The sequence below is a fragment of the Thermobia domestica genome, chromosome 5, assembly GCF_964235325.1.
Source record: "Thermobia domestica chromosome 5, izTheDome1.hap1.1, whole genome shotgun sequence".
NCBI classification, from domain to species: Eukaryota; Metazoa; Arthropoda; class Insecta; order Zygentoma; family Lepismatidae; genus Thermobia; species Thermobia domestica.
The window spans coordinates 19,037,171-19,060,593 of NC_137458.1; the positions used below are offsets into that span (position 1 = coordinate 19,037,171).

General features: G+C 37.4%; 1 protein-coding gene across 1 annotated transcript in view; it reads left to right on the forward strand.

Annotated features, from left to right (window-relative positions):
* Cipc (Clock interacting protein circadian) overlaps positions 1–23,423 on the forward strand; it is a 127,620-nt gene that overhangs the window by 19,169 nt on the left and 85,028 nt on the right. The window contains exon 2 of the mRNA XM_081758284.1: positions 12,124–12,251. Coding sequence (XP_081614410.1) covers positions 12,134–12,251 — 118 coding nt within the window. The 5' untranslated portion in view covers positions 12,124–12,133. The remainder of the gene's footprint in view (positions 1–12,123; positions 12,252–23,423) is intronic.

A 23,423-nucleotide genomic window follows, 5' to 3' on the forward strand; every position in this document is an offset into this window, starting at 1 on the left:
GATAAGTTATAAAGTTCTTTCTCCAAAAATTTGAAGTCTCTAGGTTGAAATTTGTAAGAGAAATCGTTAATTTTCGTGAAAGGTAAAAAAATACATGCGGAAGATACGAAGAGTGTAGTGACATCTATCGGCAAAACTTGTCCCTTTAAACCGACCTTAATTATCCGCCTCTCTTAGCCTAAAGGGTATAATCGTGGAATATTAAACTAAAAATTCTCATTTTGATCATAAGAATGTGCGATGAAATTTATCAGAATGGAATATTATTTTTGGTAAAGTTGTGACTTTCGTTATCTTTACAACTAGTGCTGTAACGACCTACGGTTTTTCTAATAATTTCTTATTCGTGACAATAAAAAAAAAGGAGCCTATATAGTTTTCATTCACTATTTTTGTTTTTAAATGATTAATGTGCAGTGTTTTCATGAAGGTTACATAACATGATAACACCGTAGCAAAAGGAAGGGAAAAACAATAGTAATAAAGGGGAAAAAATAGTATACAGTAAAAATATAGTATATGCGGATATTCCTCGCACTTTTATTATATATATATATTTACATGGAAGCAGGTGTTTTACAAGGTTACTAGGAAGAAACAAAACAAAACCACTACGTTTCCTTCCTGTTATTATTCTATGCCATATTTTTTTCACTCTATCGCTGCGAGCTACAATCACAATAAAAACACGTGCGTTACTTGAGGTGAACAACATCGTAATGTTTCTCTCTCTTTCTCTCTTGTATTTTTTTTTTACAAATATATTTTTCTTTCCGGAGAAAAAAAATACAATTGTTTCTGAAGATTGTTCTGAATTGTATGTGCTACGAAGCAGTGTTCGTAGGTATTTGTAAGAAAATTTCCCCTCGACTGAAAGAAAATTTCCCTTCTTTTTTTTTTTCCAAATTTTCCCTAGTTTGTTGAGTGTCTTGTTCCTGCGACACAACTTACGTGATAAGATTAACGAGTTGATTTGAATTTGAATTTAGCGTCCCTTTCAGCAGCGAGGCGATAAGAGATAAGGACCTCCTGATTAACGTGAAATCCCAACCACATGGGCTTCCGCCGGATGATATGATTAGTTTAGGTATAAGGTTATTAATGGAAGTGCCAACCACATTTGCTTTTTGCTTCAATTTTTTTAAAGGTTTCCTTCACTTTTATTATTTTTCTTTTACAAAAAACAAACAAGCAAACAAAAACACTTGGAGACAAAAGGTGGTTCAGTGGTAGATCGCTCCTCTTCGGCGTGTGACAAAGCACCTACAAATATAATACACTATAATAATAATAATAATAATAATAATAATAATAATAATAATAATAATAATAATAATAATAATAATAATAATAATAATAATAATAATAATAATAATAATATCCAGTAGCGTCATGTCAAAATGAAATGAAATTACTTTTTCAGTTTAACGTCCCACGATTATGCCCGTTAAGCTAAGGGTAGACAGATGATCAACGCAAGTGAATGATGATGGAAAAATTAGTGGAATGAGAATGTGGGAGGAAATGAGAGAACCCGAGAAAATCCACAGATATGACGTTGTCTACCACAAACTTACTTTGCCGTGGACCCCCACGTCATATCACAGTTTGCCAAGGGAGGGCCAAGATTTCCCACCAACATAAGACTTTCACACAATTTATTAAAAAGCATCTGTCACTCAAAATTTCGGGGGGGGGGCAATTGTTAACCTCTCCTTCCCAAATGACGCTCCTGATCATACGTTCTCTCTCTTCATAATACATACAGCAAGAAACACGTACTGAAGGAAGGAAAAATCTCCCCAAAAAAGTGCTTAAAATATACGGCGCAGCAATAAAATTCAAAATAATGTTTTAAAATTAGGATGTGCAATATATGGGGTGGCCAAAAAAGATCGTTAGTAAGAATGATACTCTACCATGATTTACCACAAATTTAGAAGTTTCCGAGTTCCTCAACTGACCAACTTTATTTGTTTCAGAATATTAATAATCTGTTTTTATACCTTCAACCAATGGTAGTCATCTCTCACTCTCTAGTTCTTTAGGGGCCGCGGAGGCTCAGTGATAGCGTGTTCACCTCTGGTGCATGGGGCTCTTGCTTCGATCCCAGCTCGAGCTAAGTGAGTTTCGTGGTGGACAAAGACCGCGTGCATGGGATTTCTTAGGGTTCTTCCGTTTCATGCCTCTTTGTTCATTCCAGAATTTCATTCATTTCTCATCATCACCGTCTCCTCTAGCCTAACCGGCATAAGCGTGGGACGTAAAACTCAAAAGATTTTCATTCATTTCTTATCATCACCGTCTCCTTTAGCCTAGCCGGAATAACCGTCGGACGTAAAACTTAAAGCTTCATGGCCCTTACCAAGCAATTTGTGTTTGAAACGGAATTTAAAAGCTTTCAGCTCATTGTGCACGCACCTAGGACGGCAAGAGAGGCAATTTTAAAACATTTCAGCTTTTTCTGCACCCACTGAACGCAGAAACCTACAAAACTGCACCCACTCCTATTGTTCTACTCAACTTTGCACAAGCAAAAATATTGCAATAATTACTGATATTTTTTTTTAAACCAACATTTTGATGTTCGACTGAAAATATTAAATTTGCAACGTTGACTCTTTGATTTGTTGTATGGCAGCATGTCTTATACGAGAAAGGATAAGAAATTAGGTTACAAGGCCGATATTTCTGGAGTTTAGTCTGTTATAGAGGAATGCGGAGTGTGCGATAATTTTAATACTTGGAGTTGGCAACCATGCAGAGTTTCAACCACCCACTACCTACGGAACTAGTTGTAGGTAAATACAAGTGGCGACTTGTTTGGAAAACTGGTCTCGCGAAGATGTTCGCTCAGTTATTTAATTTCTGTGGGCGAAACATATAACCGAACTGAAATTCACTGCCAGCTGGTAGAAGTTTACGTCCAGGACTTTTCATTGAGGTCGTCATCTTCCTTCACGACAACGTGCGCCCGCATACAACCCGGAAGACCATTATGCTGTTGAAACAGTTTCAGTGGGACATCTTCGACCACCCTTCCTACAGCTCAGACCTCGCTTCAAGCGACTTTCACCTGTTCCCGCACTTGAAGGAGCACCTAGGAGGTAGTCGCTTCGCTTCAGACAAGAAGGTGAAAATACTTCGTGACAACGTGGGTGAACACGCAAGGACAGAATTTTTACGAGGATGGAATCTTGAAACTCATCCCACGATACGATAAGTACCTGAACCAATATGGAGACAATGTTGAAATATAACCTATTGTTACTAATGTATGTACTATTTGTTGGTTGAATTGGTTGTATGAAATAGTAATACACATTTCACCGCAGGCTTAGTAACCTTATTTTCTGATCACTCCTCGTGTATTCTGAAAAACAAAAGTTCAAAACAATTATAGCTTATTTCGTTGCATGCAAACAAAGACAAAAATAAACAAATGAAAATGTTTGTGTGGCAGAATTGAGAACCCTTTGTGATTGTTTAAAAATTTATTTCTGGTCGATTGTTTCTCCGAGAGAAAGCGACAGCGTTGTTATTGGGGAGGTTTCTTTCTTCCTGTTGAATTCACAAACGATTCCTTGCATCGCTGAAAAAGAGATGAGTTTACTAATCATTTCTTGCTTTTCACACATTCAAGTGTGTTTTTATTGGAACTAACATTTCGTGTATTTTACTATACATAATCTGGCTGTTCTGGTATATAGTCTCTCCTTTCCATGAAAGTTACAGATGGTTTTGGTCTAACCGCAGGCAGGAATACTTCAGATTCACTGTTGAGAGAATTACGTATTCATTGTATAATCAAATCAATTTTTTTAGAAAGTCTAGAAACCATGATATTAGTGTCCTAATTCTTCAGTGTATCTCAAACGTTTTCGTTTCTGCATAACTTATTGAGGAAAATCATATTTGATAACAATAGCATTTATCTACAGGGTGGCCCAAAAGTAGGTATACAGAACCATACTGATCAGCTCATTACATTTTATATCATTTCTTATTGTTATCCATCAGGTAGACTTTAGGTAGTTTCTTTATTATTTGTTCTTTATGTGTTTTTACTTATATCTTAAGCTTCGAACAGCCGAAGCAAATAAACCCATAAACTAGAATGTTATACTTGATCAATGCAGGGGTGTATACCTACTTTTGATCCATCCTGTATATATTAAAATGCTAGCTTTATATGTTTGTCCCCAATTCTTTCGACAATGAGATCTCGAAAACCACAATGTGCTAGAAACGTGGCGTTTTCACTGGTCGATTCTATATTTTGTGTAGATTGTCCAATTCTCATTCAAATTTTCAAAAACCTTGTCGTTATTGTTCTATTCAACATTTTAGGAGTTAATTTCATAAGAATCTTGTGAACTACTTTTTAAATAACATTATTATTTAATGTTAATAATTGTATGTTAAAACTATTTCGTTTATTACAAACTAAATACAACTATTATTCAGTGTTGGGTAAGTTACTTGTAAAAATGTAACGCGTTACTTGCCTCAAAAAAGTAACTGTTACTTTACTTCGAAAGTAACGCGTTACTTTTAGGTCCGAAACTTGAATATGTGGGAAAAATCTTATTACCTCAGTTTTCCGTACTGCTATTACTACCGCTATTATTATTATTATTATTATTATTATTATTATTATTATTATTATTATTATTATTATTATTATTATTATTATTATTATTATTATTATTATTATTGCACGTTCTGAATCGATTTATGTAAATGCAAGGAGAAAATTTTTACTTGACAACTATATGAACATTTTAATGTAATGTAACATAGGGATGGGCACGAGTGAATTCGAGCAAGTTTTCTTTGAAACTCGATTCGACTAGAAACAGACATCTTTGAGCTCGACCCGAGAACTCGGCTTGAAAAATTTCCTCCAACTCGACTTGAATTCCCTCTGGAGTCGAGTCGGATCGAGTCAAATCTGGTATATAATTTCGAGTACTCTCTTCAAGTATCTTACATAGACAATATAATTATTATCAATGGTACTACTACTACTACAACTTATTTTCTTCTTCTTCATCTTCTATTATTATTATTATTATTATTATTATTATTATTATTATTATTATTATTATTATTATTATTATTATTATTATTATTATTATTATTATTATTATTTTAACAACACTGTGTATAAACATGAAAGATAGGCGGTTTATATATGAATACTAAAAAAGTAGTTGATTCCCAACCTCGGTAGTCGTGAAGTCTAGGAGTAAAGGACATTGTTCACGAGCTTCTGAATTTGGGTTGAGGGTCTAGGTTGAGTATTCGGGCTCGAGCCAAACGTTGTTAAAAGTTATAGGGCACTGGCCAAATATCTTCAAAACTGCTCGGCCCGGGTTTAAAATTGTCAAAGACTCGAGGAGATCGGCTCACAGCTCATTCACTATCGACTCAAACCGAGAAGTGAGCTGAGCCAACAACTCACCCAACCGAGTCGGCTAGAGCCCTTCGCTCAGTTGAGTCGAACCGAGCAGATGGCTTATCCCAACCAAGCCAGCTCGAGCCGATGATTCACCACAAGCGAGCCGGCTCGAGCCATCGGTTTAGTTAAGCCGAGCCGAGCTAAGCTTGTTATAATAAATCTCTTGTAGTCTCGCTATCGAGACGAGACGAGATGTGAGCAGTGTCCCCTCTCGTGAGCAACACTAAAAGTATTCCTTATTACTGCTTAGCTTACATTTCTCATGGCTTTCGCTTTCCAGTGTAATCAGCCCATGATTTCAAAACGAGTTAAAACGAGCGAGCCACTTATCAAACTCGACTCGACTGGAAACTCGACGCCAAAAACAGTGAATCGGTTCGGAACTCGACTCGAGAATATTACTTTTGACTCGACTTGGATTCGAGTCGAGTTTTAGCTTGACTCGTGCCCATCCATATGCGTTAGAAAAAATGGTTGCTTATTATTATTCTGCTAAACTAATTATATAATAATAACAATGTTGCTATGTAAAATTAAAAATACAGAATATAGAGAAACATTACACTACAACTGACGAAATGAGAATACATGAACTGGGGGTGAATCAAAATTGCCATTAACTATAAAATCGATAAATCTTTTAAAGCTAGTTGTTCCAAACTCTATAATCAACGGGACTTCAGGATATGCAAACTGTTCTAAAAGAACCCTAATATTACATACCATCAACATTACATCAATAAAGTAGGCCTGCTCATCAGAACACCGTTTATTCATATTAAACCCTTACTGAATGTCGGTCATTATGGCACCCTAAATGTTGATAAATATTTCCCGCCGGGGCACCACTTTACTTTTAAATTCTGCCCAGCAGTGGTGTACTTACGATTTTTTCGGTGGGGCTTTGCCTGAAAATGTGAAAATTCTGCATGATATTTTGTATACTTTACTATAGTAAGTAAGATTTCGGGAAGGGGGACTTAAGCCCGGAAGCCCCATCCCTAAATACGCCACTACTGTTCATAATCATCTTCAGCTTTTAAGAAAAAGTATTCTTTCAAATGTTCGAACGATAAAATATTTTCGTTCTCCATCTTTATAAAAACAACACCATTCAAAGTAAAATAGAGTACTCCAACACCAACACCATTGCACTCGTAGTTCACTTACTGAATGTATTGATTTGGAGCTGTCAAAATCTAAGACAAAATCTTCCAGGTGCTTGCAATCAGTACACGTGATTTCCCTGAGGCTGTCCTCATCTTCCAAAAGCAGCAAATGGCACTATATTTTGCTATGTAAATAAACAAATCAAATTGTATCTATGAATGTATTTGCAAGCCTACCAACATGAAGTTCGTGAGGCGAAACGGGAAAATGCACATCGAGATTTCCCGTTCCGCCTTGCATTAAGATGAAAAGTGATAACAGGTTTTACATGCTAATTTCAGTGCTAGAGGTCATAAGGCGAAACGGGAAAAGGCGAACAGTGCAGGAAGTGTCGGTCACTAATATCGTTCATGCTCCATTGTTCCATTCTGGGAAATTCACTTACAGGAAAGAAACATTTGTTTCCGATAAAAAAATAAACATATATTGTAGTTACTCATCCGAAATGTAACGCGAAAAAGTAACGCAAACTAGGTACGTTACTTAAAAATTTGTAACGCGTTACCGTTACAGTTACTTTGGAAAAAATGTAACGCGTTACTAGGAAACGTTACTTGCGTTACGTTACTTCCCAAGACTGCTATTATTTGAAAAATAGTCCACAGGATACCAAAACAACAGGATGCGTAATCAAATGCAGTTTAATTTGTTGCTTTAGTAGTTGCTGCCTTAATTTAGAATTTGAGGAAAGTGTTTTTCTGGCAACACTGTAATTTCTATGGATGGCAACACTGAAAATTCTTCAGGTTTATATTTTCTGTTGTAGAATAACATTATCTATGATTGTGGTAAGTTGCATTTCATTTTCTCCCTTCACTTATGAAAAACAAGCAAAATAAAAAAAAAAAAAAAAAACGAAAACGAACGGTAAATTTTGTATTGTTTTCAGGCTCTGTATGTCGGGCTCTTAATTCTCAATTCCTCAACTTCGGCCTTTTAATATCTAGTTTCCAGTTTCCATTTCCCGGACCAGAACGGTAACGAACTGGCCATTGTAGCTCTGCTCACTGACGTAGTAATGGCTACCACCAGTATGCAGAGTTTCATCAAGATAACGGGTTAAGCTCCCTAGTTCATTTCGTTTCAGGATTTTGGTATACATAACTTAATATGATAATGTTTTAAATAATATTTTGTTCAAGACAGGAGAGGGTAAAATCCGAAAACACCTCTATACGTACGCCACTGGCTACCTGGTAAGTAAATTAGGTAAATGGGCCAGAGTTGTCTACATTCAAACAAGACATTCATGTATGAATGCTGTAAAATAAAAAGAGGCGGGAAAAGTAGTGTTTGCTCTGAGATTCTGAGGATCCAGAAAAACTTCCTCTTAAAAAAAATGCTTTTGTCACTCATACTAAAAAAAAAAGCATTTTTTGTACCTCCTCCACCCTCTCCGTTTGATAATATATTTATCTGGCAACACTGCGGGGGAGGGAATCGAGGCAAATATTTTGCGAGGCCTCGTGGTGTACTTCGCTACACGTGTACCTTGCGGCATAGATGGAAGGAGAGGGAAGAGCTTTTTTTTTCAGCTCCACGTGGACACTTTGTCTGTGAGAAGAAACCTATGACTGTTGCTCTCTTAACCCTTGTATAGCAGAACGGAACGAATCTCGCTGTTGAATGTTCCACGCGCTCTTACTACAAGCTACAAGGAGGAGAAGGCGATACTCTCCCCCCAAGAGCCGGAGGTTGTTAGTGTGAGCAGATGAACTTAGCGGAAGTGGATCAGCGACAAAAGATTGCGAGTGCGAGACTTGCTCCTCTTCGCACCCACGCAAAAATCTAAAACGAGTTTTATTCATAATTGTTCGCACCTTGCTTTGGGGAGTTAATTTACTACGATATGATGAAACATTTAAGTGTTTCCTGGGGCTTAAAATAACTACGAAAATCTGGCTTTGTTCGGTGAAGGGGTTGGATGACAGACATTTGTTTCCCTTCTTAAAATCGAGTCCTTCTTTTTGCATCCGGAAGCGTAAGATTGACTTCATTCCAATCAAATCATTACGCTCCTACATTATTTTCTTCTAAACCCAAAGATCTGTAAAGTAGCCGATAGATTTTACTCCATTTCATGAAATCATTCTGGTACGATTTCACGTTAAAATTTACTAACAATTAGTTATATCGATATTACGCAAAAATTATGAAAAACGACTGGGTTTTCGAAATGTGGTGTGGAGAAGAATAGAGAGAATTAAAGATATAGGGCCTACCACATTGACTTGACACTTAGTCTTCCGTTAGAGGCGCTGTTATCGGCTGAAGGAATTCCACTCCCTTTCGCCAAAGCTCTCTTGCTTAGCAACAGCTGAACCCTTATTGGCCCAACGCGTGGGTGTGTCGAGGGTATGAGCCTTAGTTCACATTTTTGCCACGGCTCAAGACATTTTGGTAGCACTATAGCTGGGTCGAGCAGAAAACGAATGAGAAGGTGTTATTATAGAAATTGTGGAAGAGAAAAGAACAGTTTGGGCTATTATTAAGAAGATTAAGAGAAACTGGTTAGGGTATTGGCTAAGAAGAAATTGTATCATGAGGAATGTGCTGGAGGGTATGGTGGCAGGAAAGGGAGGGAGGAGGCGAAGGAGACTATAATTAATGGACGATATCAAAATAGGAAAATATTACTTAAACTCAAAGAGGTTAATGGAAAACCGTGGAGTATGGAAGCTTCTCAGTTGCAGCAAGTGACCAGCCAATAGTAGCAGAATACCTATGATGATAATTGATAGATAATCACAAAATGACTTCTGGACTCCAAATTTTATTCCGTGATGGCATATCTCATTAAAATCCACTAGAACTCCCATCGATTTCCATTATCCGTAAAGTTTCTACTGCGATCCTGTTTGTCCTGGGACAGATATAAGGCCTGTGGCATGTCCAAAAATCGTCCCGTTGACATGCGCTATATGGGATTACGAATACGATGTATATTGGGGTTGCAAAAAGATGCATCGAATATTATAGCATATGTGTGTTTGTACTGATACAGAATATATTGATATTTTGCAATTCTTCTTGACTAATTTTCGAGAACGGAAGGATACTTTCTCAGGCGCCCATTACTTTCTAAAATGGAGCAATGGAACAGAACAGAAAAATAGGTGTGGCTAAGCAGAGACACTTTGTTATCGCGTAGATTTGTTTGGTGAGAAAGACCTGGTTTCAGAAGAGTACACATGATTTCACGTGAAGTAGGGGAACGAGGGAGTTCAAGCTCCAAAGTTCATATTATTTCAGGATTTTTGCATACACATCTTATAATAGTAAAAGTTTATTTTCTATATTTTTCTTTTCAAGGGGTTAGGGAGGGTAAAACCCGGATACTCCCCTCTGCGTACTCTATAACCTGTCATCCATTCCTTCCGGGAGTTCATATGGTTCGGTTCCTACTTTAAAACTGTACTTAGATTATCTCATATAACAGATTCGAGTTCGATTCCCAATGGGAAATTATGATTCAAATCACACGCTAAGTTCTAGGTTCATGTCTTACATAACTTCAGTGCTGAAAACGAAGTTCATTTCCGTAACAATCGAGCAAAGATTTCTTCTTCTTCTTTTGTGCCGCAATTAGTATATACGATGTGCCATTGTTTCGTATATTGGTAACCCCATGAACTCTATGAATAAAATATCTATAAAACTTTTGTTCCTAGCTGAAGCTTTTATAGGTAAGCTACAGTACTTTTCAACTCTATAGTAGTTTCAAAACTTTAACGGAAATCGCTCTTTTTAAAGTGTCAAAGTTTTGAAATCTCTTTGCCCTAAAAAAAATAAAGAAATAAAAATAAAATAAAATAAAGAAAAAGAAAATCGCTTTTTCTTTTTAGGGATTTGACCTCATTTCCGTCTGGCCTTGAGACGATTAAGAATCAGTTCCTATGTTTTCTTTTCTTTCTGTTGTACACGCCCACCATTAAAAAAAAAAATCTCCTCCTTTCTACACGCGAACCTCATCCGAAATGATTCAGGATTCAGGTTCTCTCGCAAATGTGAACCAAACAACAATTTCCCTCTTCTTTTCAAGTCAGTGAACTGTTGCCAGGTCGTTTCCACAGAGCAATAACCCGTTTCTGCTTCTTCTTTTTTTCTTCTTCGAACACTTAAGTTGCTTTTTCTAACTCGTTTGCTATTGTTTAAAAGTAAATCACTTTGTTTTTTCGTCACTCGTTGTATCTTTTCTAATTTGCAAGAATTGGTGCATGCAGTGTGATGAAAAGGGCGATTCTGAGGATATAAGAAAACTTTAACTCTTTTTCCAGACACTCTGAAGTAAAATAAATGATAGAAGAATGAAATTAAGGGGCGCCCATTTGGGTGTTGTGTAATGTCCAAAGTGTTTTTTTTTTTTTTTTTTCTTTTCTTCTAAAGGCATCTTTGACACGTTTCAGCGCTTCTCGCCTGATGAGACTGTAAACGGCAGTTGCCATTTGTCAATTAAAAGTGTACTAGTCAAAGCCTGGAGCCGGGGGGCCTAGGCTCTCCCAGTTTTTTAAATGACAAAAATAATTTAAGCTATTATTTATATATATTCTTTGTGGAAAGTTTGTAGTAAACTTATGATATACCTATCATACTCTGGGTTCTGGTTTGCCCCCCTCCCAGCTTCTAGATCCGCCACTGGTTAAAGCCTTAATTTACTTTGTATCTAGCGAACCAGAGTGCCGAAGGATGTTTTATTTACACACAATGCTCGTGTGTAAGAGTAGTGGTTTGATAGTGGGTGGTGGTAGATTTTGGGTGTGGGAAACCTGGGTTTGATACCCTGCTGGAGCTTATGTGGTTCGAATCCCATATTGTGCTTCAAATCCATGTCTTACGTAGCCTTACTGGTGAACTGGACACTAAACCCAAAATACGAACTCAAAGAGGATCAACCCCCTGCGACTACCTTCAGCCCCCTTGAAGCTTTCCGTAGTTGGTTTAAGTGAATAAATGCTTAAGAAAATGAACAGTCAAAAATCTATCCTGACTGAGACCGTGGTGGCTTAGTGATAGAGTGTTCACCTTTCGTGCATAGAGTCCTTGATTCGATACCAGTTGGCGCCAAGTGAACTTTGTGGTGGACAAACACCGTATGCGTGTGTTTTCTCGGGGTTCTTCAGTTTCCCCCCACTTTCTTCATTCCACCATTTTCATTAATTTCTCATCATCGCCGTCTCCTTTAGCCTAACCGACATAACCATGGGACGTAAGACTTAAATTTATTTAATTTTTTTTTTCTGGCTGACGCCTACAATGCACAAAGAAATAAGAAAATAGAAATCAACCAACCGACTCCATGGCGTTTCGGTGTATTCTGTAAATCAAATAGTTTATTCAAAATTTTAAATTCTTTTTGTTACCTTTAGTATATAATTTTCAACCCAACAGAGAAATATTTCCATGAATAAAATTGATAATCTCTTTGTATATACAACGTGTCTTGTTTGAAATATAGGATTACACAGTATTGTTTATGTGTTTTGTTACAGGAAACTGAAAATGGCGCCCACAGTGTGCATCCCAGGAGTGCCAAACCGAAAGCACAGGCGTCTGTCTTCTCAAGAGGATGATAACTCTTCCGCGGATGAGGAAACTCCTCACACAGAAGGTGTCATACGTAAGTGGTACTTTATTTTCTTCTTCTGGAAATCTTTATGAAGTGGCGAAAATATTTAACCAAAGCCTAAAGTCAGCAACGAAACATTGGTTAAGTTCATTCTGTAAAATAAACTGCGAGAAAATGTTAGTACATTCTTGTCAGCCGTGAACTGCGTGTTTATTTTGGCTTCCGAAAAACGATGTGAAGTGTGGACAGCTTATGACCATAAGACGAAATTTTATATTAATTGCTAAGGTCGCGTAGATTCACTATCGTCATTTCGTTTCTAATGTGAAGACGTCTTATTTTATTAACACTTTGCGGTTCTTTTACATTTCACGAATTTGTCTGAATCTATGTAAATTAATTTACCAAATTACAGGGTTTTGTACGTAGTGAATAGTTTTTTTTTTTTTTTTTTTTTTTAAAGTGTAAGAGAGGTTCTTTTAGGTATGACCCTAACCTCGCTGCTGTAGAAAAAAGGAAATAAATAAATAAATACCAGAACAATCAACAATGATAACAATAAGGGAAAGTCTTCCAGGGCATGTGTTTAACCCGCCGTAGCACGCGCCGCTGAGTCACATTCCACGGATACTCCGCGGATAGAGAAATTTTAGTTTTCTTAGAACTGTTAAAGGAGTTTGTGCTGTAAAATATACGTGGGCAATTATCAAAAACATTGCAAAGAAACCATTAAACAATTTAATATTGCTTCAAAACAAAATATACATTAAAATAAGATAAATAAATTTTGCGGAGTGAGACTCCGCGCGCGTGTCTTGATGTTACAATTGACTACGTGAGCTATGGAGGGTTAAATGTACCGTACTGATATTCGCGTGGTAAAAACTGACGGAAAATCCCAGAGAAATTTTCAGAGTGGGCGTCATTGGATTCAAACTTCTGATTACTAAGGAAGAATTTCCTGTCTTCGACCACCGATGACTGCTTCGTGTGCGATATCCAAAAATATCCATTTCCTTGTTTTGAGAGGAAATGAATCAGTAACGAAGTGGCAGAGTTCGTTGTACTTTTTTAAATACATTATATGCAAGCAACAAGTGCGCGAAACAATTCATTGAAGCGTTTATAACATTGAAAAAAAGAAAACAGAATAAAGGACTCCATCACCGGACGTTCTGTTTTAGTACACGTGACTTTCACCACGCACACTTCCTCACTTGTTTATCCAAGTGCGTACATGTGCGTGAACTTGGCGGAGTTAGATCAGCGAAAAAGAAAGAGAGAAATACCCTCGAGCTGCTGCAGTGAAGACAAAGTTCACTCACGCACTAGAAGCAAGGGCTGGGGGGGGGAGAGGGAGTCAGGGCTCGTAGAGCTGAACCAGTAGGGAAAGGGCTGGAGAGGGGGCGAGAGATTCGCAATATCGTGCGTAGCCACGTCATAATGGGTACGTGACGCAACGGATGACGTCACCTGTGGGAAGTAGGACGATGATCCACGTGGCAACACGTGTGCGTACTAACCGTCGATTTTTTTTTTTTTTTGAAAAAAAAAAGTGGCAGTGCTACGAGAAAAAGAGAGAGAGATTGTTATTTTAAAATGTGTGTATGTGTGGCAACATTAAATTATGTTTGTAAATGTACGGTCAATGTTGCCATACTGAATTTCGCACGTGTAAGATTTTTTTTTTTTTTTTTTGTTTTGTTATAACAGTTAAGCCAATATAACTTTATGCTATTGAAAATAAGCTTTGATAACGCTTTATGTAAGTTTGTTATTATATTTTTCATAAAACAAATGAGTACGAAGGCTATAACCATAAAAATAATCAATAAAGTGAGTTCAATGTCAATACGTTACCTGAGAAGGTATATATGCTATTAAACATAATTGGAGTAACATTAAGCAATAAGGAAGATCGGCTGATCTTGCATTTACGATAATTACATGTTTCTGCCATAAAAGGGCCATTTATTTTGATTCGATTATATTTAGCAGAGCTTTTATACTTTATTTCACTTTTTAAAATAAGTATCGTAACTAGTGCTGTCGAACTTCTGTGACATTTGTGGTTTTCGGTTTTTGAGAAAACTGGTTTTCTGAAAACCGAAAACCGGAAATGCGGTTTTCAAAAACGAAACCGCAAAAACGGTTCTCAAAACCGAAACCGAAAAAGCGGTTTTCAAAACCGACATTTCGGTTTTATGAAATTTCACTTTTTTCAAAAACCGGTTTTCGGTTTTTTCAAAAACCCGATTTCGACAGCACTAATCGTAACCTCGCTCAAAATGTTCCCAGTTTTTCTTTTCTTTCTTTCTCTTTTTTTTTTAAAAAAAAGAAATACTGTCCTACTCAGAAGATTCTTTGAAATCCCACACTTACTGTTATTTCTTACCTTCCAAATTAGCCTGTCTTCTTAAAATTTTTTTGGACTATGAGACCACCAACTGAACAGTAGTTTTTGGTGACACAAACGAGACCACTATTTTTTTTTTTTTTAATTATTATTAACAAACTGGGAACGTTATGAATGCGGCTAGTGTAGTCATCACTTCAAAGCTCTCCGATTTTACACATTATGAATGCGGCTACTATAATCACCACTGTTTCTTAAAACTATTATTAAGTCTGTCCTGGGGCTGCGGTGGATCAGTGGTAGAGCGTTCACCTCTGATGCATGGAGTCCCTGATTCGATCCCAGCTCGCGGCAAGTGGACTTAACAACTCCAGCTCGCGGTTGACAAACACCCTCTGCGTGGGTTTTCTCGGAGTACTCTCGTTTCCTCCCACTTCATTCCACCATTGCTTTCATTTCTAATAAGGTGGACAAACACCGTGTGCGTGGGTTTCCTCGGGGTTCTCCCGTTTCCACCCATTTTCATAATTCCTCTATTTCATTCATTTCTCATAATCACCGTCTCCTTTAGCGTAACCGGCATAAACGTGGGACGTAAAACTGAAAGATTTCATTTCATTTCATAAATACGTCCAACTGCGAATATTATGACTATATTTTCACGGCTATCCATTTCCTGTTTATAAACCATAACATTTTCTAGGTTCTATGCAACTTACACAATAGCAAAGAAATGTTGGTTGCCTAAAATACAAGGATAAGTAGTTTTTCTTATTGCAATTATCCGAGTTCGTTAATGGAGTGAATCCCTTAATATCTTCACGGGTAACGGTGGCTATTCATATTCCGTTTAAAATCCGTAACGTTCCCTAGCTTCTATGCAACCTACACAGTAACAAAGAAATGTTGGTTGCCTGTAGTACAAGGATAAGTAACTTTCCTTATTGCAATTATCTCGGCCGAGTTCGTTAATGGAGTGAATCCGTTAATATCTTCACGAGTAACGGTAGCTATTCACATCCTGTTTAGAGTCCGTAACAACATTCCCTAGCTTGTATGCAAGCTGTAAAGTAGCAAAGACATGTTGGCTACGTATAATATAAGGATAAGTGCTTTTCTTATTGTAACTATCTCAGCTGAGTTAGTTAATAGAGGCAAAACGTTAATATCTAAACGGGTAACGGCGACTTTAACGGTATCTATGCATATCATATTTTCCGCTCTTGAATCTGATTGTATAAGTTACACATCTCGCCGCTAGATGGCAGAAAACATTGTCTAGCGGTTGACATCTACCGGACGAAATCTAAACTTCTAGTGGCGTGATCCTCTTTAATGTCTAGCAGAGTTTATTATTATTATTATTATTATTATTATTATTATTATTATTATTATTATTATTATTATTATTATTAGTAGTAGTAGTAGTAGTAGTAGTAGTAGTAGTAGTAGTAGTAATAGTAGTATTACAGTAGTAGCCTTTATAAGGTTGTAATAGTTGTTCACACGATAATTCTTGAATGAAAGGTATTTTGTTTCAATCGGTGGCTACATGAGTTATCCGGGCCGAGGTCCATAATGGAATCAATCCATCATCTTCACGCTTAACGGAAACTTTAATAAGGAAAAATGAAATGAAATTTTTGAGTTATACGTCCCACGGTTATGCCGGTTAGACTAAAGGAGACGGTGATGATGAGGAATGGAGGAAAGGGTGGAATGAAGAAAGTGGGAGGAAACGGGAGATCCCCGAGGAAACTCCCACACGCGGTGTTTGTTCACTACAAAGTTCACTTGGCGGGAGAAGGGTTTGAACCCGGGACCTCACGCACCAAAACTTTAATAAGGGTGACTATCCGTTTCCCGTTTAAAAATCTATATCTCCTAGAGCCTATGCAACCTTTACAGCGGCAAAGAAATGTTGGTTGCATTTCATTAACCCGTAGTAGGATGACGGTGACTGTTCATATCTCATACATGATCCTGTTTACCGTCTTTAGTAGATAGGTTATATTAACCTGTAAGAGGATTGAATTTATTGTATGTTTCTATTACAAACACGAGGAAGGACGAACGAAAAAATCAGTGAGTTTCCTTCTTGTGTTTAAGTGGTGTCAAGCGCTATTTCGCTTTGGGCAACTCTGTTTTTATATCAACTTTTTTTTTTTACATAATCCTTTTCTATGTTTTGGCAGCTCTTTTGCTATTATATTCCTCTTTTGTTTCTTGTGTGTGTGTCTGTGTGTGTGTTAGATAATAATTCATCTTTATGCCCATCTCCGTATTTAATCACTATTTTATAATTGTGATAAACTATTCGGAATCAGACAATTTCAGCTCGTCCATGCCAACATTTTTCCTTACTTTCGCATTCTTACTGCATATTTTTTAAGCAATTCTCCCTTTATAATCAATTTTATTTTCCTTGCCGTCCTGAATACTAGGTCAAGCTATAGGACCACATCTCATATGGCCTCGGTGCCGAAAAGCGCTAAACCTCAATCCAACCAACCAATTATCTTTTACCCTTGTAATGCCTTTTCGAACCTTCGTACGACCTGGAATTTTCCCGCTGTTTCACACCTCTCTCAGTTTCCTAACGCTCATTTCCAAGGGTTTCCCCAGTTTTACCTCCCCCATGAGGAAATCGCGGTTCGAAAAGTGGGAGGGCCACAGCCGATGGTAGCGGGCCACCGGTACGAATCATATACGACTATGTACCAAAAAAAAAAAATCTTTTTGCCGGCTCGATCAGAGGCGGCAGGTGCGACGTCGCGGCAGGGCTGGTCACACATCCGACTCTCTGCCGAAGAAACTGAGATCCTTTGTGCCGCCGTTGTTTTCGAGACTACTTACCCGCTAGGTCGCCTAATTCTCGACCCTAAACCAGCCTTTGAAACGTCATACTGCCTACCTCTATGTCGCCGTTTTGTCGACTGTAAATCAACCGTCGGAATATTATCTTTCCGACGTCTCCTTATAACCAATGTCGTAAGTTTGCTGCGCCTTTGCCTACCCAAAATCGATCTCTGGAAATTCGTTTCGACGTTGCTTTGCCGTCACGGCTACTTTCGTAAAATATTTTCAGCGAGTCGAACAGTCGCGGGTGGCCCTTTGCTGCGGAGGCGGACTTCTGCGGCAATTCCCCATGGGGTCGTTTCTTTTTTACTCTTTTTACTCATTTATTGCCTTGAATTATTATTATTATTATTATTATTATTATTATTATTATTATTATTATTATTATTAGTAGTAGTAGTAGTAGTAGTAGTAGTAGTAGTAGTAGTAGTAATAATAATAATAATAATAATAATAATAATAATAATAATAATAATAATAATAATAATAATAATAATACCTAGTGCAAAGTGTCTTAGTGACGTACAACTTAGAAACGTGATAAATTTCCTTGTAGGCTATCAAGAGGTCTCGGCTTCACATTCCCCAAACGTAATTTTACTTCTTTCGTAAGGACTGCGTTGTCAGTTAAGTTGGTTGGCAAGATCTCGGCAAAACAGAAAACTATAATGTAGAGCCAACGTTGGCAAGTGCTCGGTCCAGGTACAATACGAAGCAAAAAACCTGCAACATGAAAGTTTAAGTTCATTGTGAAACTACGCCAACAACATAGGCAACCAACCTAACGTCTTCGTGGCACTGATCACGCCAGGGTAACCTTCGGCTTCGTCCCCCTGCACACTTCGTTTGGAGCAAGAAATGCATGACCACGTGACTACAAATCACAAATTTCTCACAAGATGGAGTAATAGATTGAGGTTCTTCTCATTTCTCTTCTCATTTTACATCCTCAGTTTTAAAGAGAGAGAAAGAGAAAAAGGTCAACGTGAAAAAACTAAATAAAGAGGAATATGCGAAATATAAAGGAAAAGAAAACGTGCGCATATATTGACAAATGACACATACACTTCAAAGGAGACCACCTCAAATTTTGTTATGAACCATATATAATAACTGTGAGAATCAGCAAACCACAAAGACATAATTACACACAGTAAGTGTTATATAACACATATTTATTTAAACAAATAAAAATGCTTGCAGAAAGCTGAAAATGTCTTTAAAATCTCAACCATAACTGAAACAAGAGATTACTTCTCTATTGTTTTTCTTCGTAGCATCCATCTACATGGAGAAATGAGAAATAGAGAACATCTTAAGAGATTCGCACGTATACAATATCGGAAACTGCTAAATGGAAAAAATTACAGTCTTTGGATGGGATTCGAACCCAGAACCATAGTATTAGAAATCCCACACTCTACCGATGTAGCTAGTCTGACAGTAATACCCTGTTCCTCCATCATTACCTATGAAAGATGGAATGGAGTCTGCAGAAAACTACGTCTAACATGTCCACGACAGACCGCCTATAACCTATGTCTAATTGGTACTTAAAAAAGCTAGTTCTACACGTGCATAGAAAAGTAAAATCAAATGAGTAGTTAGTACACATCACTTTGTCTGTCTCACTCTATCTCTGACTATAGAAATCGAGGAAGAAGAAAAAAGTATAGAGGTGAGAACACAGGAAGAACAAGCAAAAATATAAGTTGCAGGAAACTGAATATCAAGGAGAGAGAGAGAGAGACATAGAGACAGAGAGAAAAATAGAGGAACGGAGCAAATGATTTAATATACATCGGAAAAGAAGGTTCACAACTGTGCTATACATTTAATGTATTGAATACTCTGCAGGCCCGTCTCCACGGGGAGCTAGGGAGGCCGGGCCCCCCCTAAACTTTGGCCGGCCCCAATAAAGGTTTCACGATAGGCTTGCAAATGAACTATAATATGGTGATGAAGTATAATATGATTGGGTCGGGCTCCCCCTAACTTCGGCCGCCCCCCCTATATTTTTGGGCTGGCTACGGGCCTGATACTCTGTTTCTTCTAAATTGCTTGCTAGATGACAAATATTAATTTGTAAAAACGTAGCAAATGCCCGCGTTGTCTTGTTTTCTTACTGTTTCAGTAATAGTGGAAAACGTGGTTTATGCAACATAATAAATTACTAATTTTCCCACAACAATCATGTAGATGTTGTTGATGATTTTGAGTTTAACGTCCGTTCAGCAGCGAGACTATATGAGACGTGGACCTACTTATTAACGTGGAATCCGAACCATATGAGCTGCTGCCGGCAATCGAAGCAACCATGTACTGTTGGTAAGACATTTCTAAGCAAAAGAAAAAACTGATCAGCAAAATACATAAAACGATAGTCCTGCAAACTATTACTTAAAGAGAATTTATTGTAAAATCAATACATCCATGTGGCGGTATATAGTCGTAAAGTGATTAGAAAACTTAATATTAAACTGTCGATCACATTGTTTTACTTATTTGAATTCAATGTCGTATAGATTCGGTTTTAGCTCTAGATTTCAGCGTTCTCACTTCGATTCTTAAGTTGTTGGAAATATGCAGGGTGCGAATTACCGGGGGGGATGAGGGGGATTTTCCCCCTCAATCACATTTTGTTCCCCCCCAAAGAAGTCAGCTGAAGTATCCCCACCGGGGATGCTCGCTTTCCCCCTCAAACTATGCTTAGTATAACTCCAAATTTCACTGATTTTTGTTATTTCTTGTAAATTTAATCTTCTAGCTGTATTTCGAAATGATCGATGTAAACTGTTCAGTTTTGGTCATTTCTACTTACTACTATATTATTATGACTACGGTTGTTACTTGCAACTGTACCTTCGTACCCTTCAGTTCGTCATCGTTTGTGAATTTGAATGTACTTATTGCGTATAACAAAGCCACATATAGATTTATAAATGTTCTTAGCGGTTGGCCAAGAAGAAGTAAACAAATAGCTTCTTCTACCATACTTGGCGAAGTTCGGATATGTCATATTCATCCTCTATATTTGTATCGATTATCATCTTATTTTAATTTTTGTTATAACATGTTATTTCATTTTCCAGTGTACTCTTTGTTAGCACATGGTCTTCATTCCCTAGTAGGTTGTGTGTATGCAACTCAAAAGTTGCATTTAATTTGTGATAATTAGCATAGTAATCACTACTTTTACAGTTTACGGAAATGAACTTTTGAAACTGTACTCAAAATCTGAGATATAGGTATTCTCTCGTAAGTATATGTTAACGTACACGCTGGGGGATACGCTCCTAGTGAGCAGACATGTTAATGAAGGTGATTTTTAGGTGAATTAGCGAATAATTCAAGATTTTTTCCAGCATTTGTTAATACGACTGGTTCTCCGTGTCATTGTCCGTGTCTGTATAAGCATTTCAACTGGAGCGGGTTTTTTAAAAGTTAACCCTTCATTTTTCCATCTTTTCGCTGTACAATTTGCTGTCCACGCAATTAATGTTGTCTGAAAAACTTCAGTGTAATGTTTTACTTTATTTGAATAACGTAGCCCATAGTGAATCAACTCATCTTCAACCTAACAGTAAAGTAATTTTTAAGTGTTGACTTTCCGTGCCCATCACGGAATCGATAATTGGAGAAAAAAAGTCGTGATGAGCACAGCTTTAGCGAGAAGTAGAAGCACAAGCTCGAAATTTGAATTGAGAGATTTTAAATATTTGGCCTTCGATTTGACCAGTGGCGGCCTGTGAGGCAGTGACGCCGTGACATGTCACTGCCTTGAGAGGTAGAAGATTCAGAATATTAAAAGAAAGCGAGTTAAATATCATAACTGCTTCTGAATTTCTTCCTTTTTTCTGCCCGCTGCCGTATCTATTTAGTCGCAAGACCTAGCGCGAAAGACCTGGCGGTTGCAACTCTGCTTCGGTGACTGTCACCAGGCCCTTGCTTCTGAATGCTGCTTGGCATAGTGGTATCACCATATACGCGCCCTACCAGCTGTGTACGGGAAAGGCTTTCCATTGCTTCTAGCTCGTGACAACGAAAGCTTGTCACGCAGAATCCGAAAGCAGCCGATATTTCACGATCTCATATACACTGTTTCGGGGTTGCCGCGGGTTTCTCACACCAGGTGGAATTTTCAGTCTCGTGGAGTAAATACAGTTTACGAGTATCGGAAAGATCTAATTGATGTTATGTTAGCCAGGGGTGCCCACAAGGGGGGCTATGACGCAAACTGCGTCATTGAAATATTTGGGGGGGTTGAAAATCTATATAAATATGTTTGAGGGGGTGTAAAAATTAATCGAAAAGATTTTTTTTCATGGAAGAACACCTACGGATAGACAATTGAGGGGGGGGGGTGCGTCATGGACATGAGGGGGGGTGGGCACCACTGTGTTAGCAATATAAAACTGTGAAGATATAACATTACAAACCACCTTAACTCAAGCTTCCGCGTACAAGCTATTATTAAATGAAGTAAATTTCGTATTTTGGTTGACTTTTTTCCACAAGATTATGCCACACGTAGAAACTATTTTCAGCCAACTACAGAAGAAATGTACTGATCCTGTGAAGGTTCGAGAACATCTGCATAATTTTCAACTTGGTATCCAGTCAGTCAGAGAACAAACTGACTGCAATTAGAAACTGCAAGGGACGGACCATGTGCAAAAATATGGCGAAGTGAGGCGTTCTATAACGAAAAAAAAAAACAAGCATTAGAAGTTTGTGATGCAATCCTAGTGGAGATCAAATCTAGATTTCACTTCACTGAGCACCTTGTAGCTACGAGATTATTTGCTGTAGAAGAATTTGACAATTACAAAAAGGAGTTCCCCGATAATTATCTCAGTGAGATGGTTAAAAAATATCCCTTCTTGGAGGAAAAGAAATTAAAAAACGAACTTCAAGTGTGCTATTCGAGACGCGAACTGAGAACGGTGTCTGGCGCGGTGTCATTCTTAATGTTCATTATAGACGATGAATTGTGCGACATGTTTCAAGAAACAGTTAAACTCTAAAATTTATTGATAACTATGCCAATGTCAACAGCAGAAGCAGAGAGATGTTTCTCGATGTTGAACAGAATAAAAACTTTCCTAAGAAATACCATGAAAGAGGAAAGATTAACTGCGTTAGGCATGTTGTTGTGTGAAAAGACATTCGTTAACGAGATAGATAATTTTAACAAAAAAATCATCGACGTCTTTTCCAGCAAGAAAAATCGTCGCATGGAGTTTCAGTATCGTGCATCTTAACTAGTCAACCAAACGTGTTCAGTTGAAAGTTCAAAGAGAATAAACAGTGCAAGTGAATTGTTTCTTTTTAAACAGTGTACTCGTGTTTTATTCAATATCAGTGTGTATGTGTCTTTTTTATCAAGATAAATAACAAACTTCGTTAAATAAGAGCATCTCAAGATTTATTCCCCAAATTTGATTTCTGAATTCACTTCAATATATAACTGACTGGTATGAAGAAGAATAGAACTTCAGTGAAAGGAGCAAGAGAACCAGTACTACCTGATTACTGATAATGTGAGCACAATCGATTATAATTAAATTGAAATTCTAATTATATATGTTCTAATAATAATAATAATAATAATAATAATAAATTCTGTCACTACCTAATAAATTGTCACCAGCCGCCACTGGATTTGACCTTGATGTGAGAAATCGGGACCAGCAACAATCCATTTCTTATTTGATAGGCTAATATCTGGATTTTCTTTAAAAAAAAAAAGTCCGGTTTAACTGATAATTTTAGTGGTTTTCACAAGACTGAAGTAGGTTTCTTTTCGCAACCTGTATGTAATAATGCAAAGTGGAAGCTTTCAATATGAGTGGAAAAATTAACATATGCTTGTGATCATGGCTATCGCTCGAGCCGAATTATTAACTAAATAAACCTTAGAGAGCTACGGGGACAAGAGTGAGTACAACATTAAAACACGTTCAGAAAGGTTTAGTGGGGTGTGTGTATGTCACACAATATATATG